Source organism: Octopus bimaculoides, chromosome 14, assembly GCF_001194135.2.
Source record: "Octopus bimaculoides isolate UCB-OBI-ISO-001 chromosome 14, ASM119413v2, whole genome shotgun sequence".
NCBI classification, from domain to species: Eukaryota; Metazoa; Mollusca; class Cephalopoda; order Octopoda; family Octopodidae; genus Octopus; species Octopus bimaculoides.
In genome coordinates, this window is record NC_068994.1 from 3,164,624 (window position 1) to 3,167,507 (window position 2,884).

The 2,884-nt window shown below is 40.2% G+C and overlaps 1 protein-coding gene across 1 annotated transcript in view; it reads right to left on the bottom strand.

Annotated features, from left to right (window-relative positions):
• Window positions 1-2,884, bottom strand: part of LOC106870092 (zinc finger protein 25) — a 7,145-nt gene that overhangs the window by 2,734 nt on the left and 1,527 nt on the right. Inside the window, exon 2 of the mRNA XM_014916073.2 lies at window positions 961-2,553. Coding sequence (XP_014771559.1) covers window positions 961-1,807 — 847 coding nt within the window. The 5' untranslated portion in view covers window positions 1,808-2,553. The remainder of the gene's footprint in view (window positions 1-960; window positions 2,554-2,884) is intronic.

Genomic DNA, 2,884 nt, shown 5'->3' on the forward strand with positions numbered 1-2,884 from the left:
TATATATATACATGAGGTGCATTAAAAAGGTAGCCAACTTGTTTTTTCCTGCCAAAACTAAGGTCACATGGGCAAAATTATTTGGGTGGGAGGTGATGCCACACTTCATGTGCATGCATGAAAATTTTTGCCCCAGTAGGCTACGTCAGTTCCCAGCTGTTACACCTAGAGTACGGACATGTAGTAAGCACTGGGTCGATGTAATTGACTTTCCTTCAATCCCCAAATTGCTGGCCTTGGACCAAAATTTGAAACTGATATCAAAGGATATTTCACACACACACACACACACACAAAGATGTAAGGAGAAAGAAGAGTGATCCACTGAGTCAATTCCTGGTAAATATTTTGTCAAGCTCTTGGAACTGACTTCAAAAGGATTTGAACCTCAAAATAGAATGACTCAACTTGATTAAATGAAATATCAGCTGACATGGCAGAAATACTGAATAAACAAACATATCAACCCCTGTTGTGAGTGAATGTTGATCATGTATCTACACATGTTTCTAGAGGTCAGGGTAAGAATTTGTTGAGGAAGACTAACAGTTGCTCACTCATGCAGTCAAGTTTACCTTCCAACCCCCACCCCACCCCCACCACCACAGAATGTTATCTCCAGGAAAAAGACCACCAAGTGGGGCCAATACAGATTGACAATAATGTCACCGCAGGCAATGCTGTTAGAAGGTAAAAGGTCAGAACAGACACCACAAGGCACCTCCACACAACTCTTTAGGGGTCCCACCAATCTACTCACATGGTTTCTACTCTTTTTTTGTCAGCCCCAAAACAATAAAAGGCAAACTTGACCCCAGCAGGATTTGAACCCAGATCACAGTCAGAACAAATACCCTAATAACTCCAATAATCTCTCTTACATAAAACATAAATCCCTAATAATTGGGTCCCTCTTATTAATTTGTTTGGGATGGGGACAGAAAAGGTCTGTTTACTTACCTGTGTGCGTTCTGATGTGGTTGCGTAAGTGAGAACGTTGCGCAAATGCCTTGCAGCAAAATGTGCAATGGAATGGTCTCTCGCCTGTGTGCACTCGTTCATGGTTGCTGAGGTGGTCCCGCTGTGCAAATGCTTTTGAACAGTAAGTGCAGTGATAGGGTTTTTCTCCCGAGTGAATCCTCGAATGAACTTTCAAGTGGACCTTTTGAGCAAAAGCTTTGGGACAAGAAGGGCATTGAAAGGGTCGAACACCTGTGTGAGTCAGTTCGTGGTTTTTCAGGAACACTTTCTGAGAAAAGGTTTTCATGCAAAAACTGCAGGTGAAATGCTTCAAAGGAGCAGCAGAAGCAGAGATGTTCTGTCCATCTCCGGTGCCAGAGGTTGCTGCTGCTGCTGCTGCTGCTGCTGCTGCTGCTGCTGCTGCTGCTGCTGCAGCATGTTCATGGTTGCTAAGGTTTGCTTTCCTAGAGAAAGACTTACGACAGACATCACATTTAAATGGTTTATCTGAACTACTAGTTCCAGTGCTACTGCTGCTACTAATACTACTAGTAAGACCACTAACGACACCACTAGTGATACCACCACCACCACCACCAACACCACTGCCACCAATTGGAGTGGTACTGTCACTGTAGGCAACACTAGGAGACGTATTCGACACTTGATGCTCAGAAGAGTCAATAGGTTGGTTCTGTGTGTTTGCAATATTTTTAGAATGTGTTTTACTTGCAGTGTGATGGTGGTGATGGTGACGATGGTGAGGGCTGGACTGGTAAAACGCTTGGTTATGGATATCAAACTGAAACTGGTTACCCATCGGATACATGGGTTGGATTGAATACATGATGTCTGGTGTGGCTGACCAATGAGGCCGTCTCTAGAATCAATAATGCTGTGTATCTTGTGAGGCTTTTAAATTTGCAACAGACTATTTTCTTCAGGCTGGTCCTTCATTTCTTAAACACATCCTCATCCTTGTCTGTCTAGCATCCCTAATTAATTCTGTATAAATGTACTGCTTGCTTTCAAATTACTAAATCATAACATGACTCTAAATGATCAAGGAGTTCAATATAATGCTAATTATAATAATGCTCTGTTAATTAATCATAAAGCTATAATTATGAAGAATATTTTGGCCAAGGAGCTGGTGCAGTTCCTACTGCTGAATTCCTGAATTTACAAGTTTATTTCAAACTGTGTTTGCTTGGCTTAATCAAATGTTTAACGAAGACATGGTAACCCACCTCAGGAAAACCAGCTTCATTAAGCAACTACAAGAACAGCGAGAGAAATTTAACACAAATGCCTTGAAGATAAACTGTGAACTTCTCTGGACCACAAGTTACTGGTTATTATTATGGGTCAAAGACAACAGATGTTTATATTATTGTAAGTTAAACAAGGAGAGATTTAAGTGGTGGAAATAGGGACATGATAGGGAGCTGGTTCAATGACAAAAAGATGATACTGTAAACTCTTCCAGAAAACAGAAAATGTTATTTCAGGATTAGCGTTGGTGACATTTCTGACACGTCTATCTCTCTCTTGTTTAAGGCCATCGTATGGGAGTGACACTCCTGGTTATTCCTGTAAATATAAATTTAAGACATGACACACAGATGTAAAAGCAATAACAATTACAACCAAATCTAAAAAGAAAGGCACTTTTTTCCGTCTTGTGAACACATAGGTAAATCTCTGCCTAGTTTTCATATGTAAAATGGATCTCTGTTGGAATTCTGTAGTTAAAACAAGTTGTGTCTTATATTCCACCAAGATATCTCAGACCTTAGACAAGTATATCATCTCCCCCATGTCTGTATATTAAAACACCGTGAGACATTAATTGTTGGGGTACAATGTACCTAGACAGCAAGGGATGATATATATATATATATATATATATATATATATATAT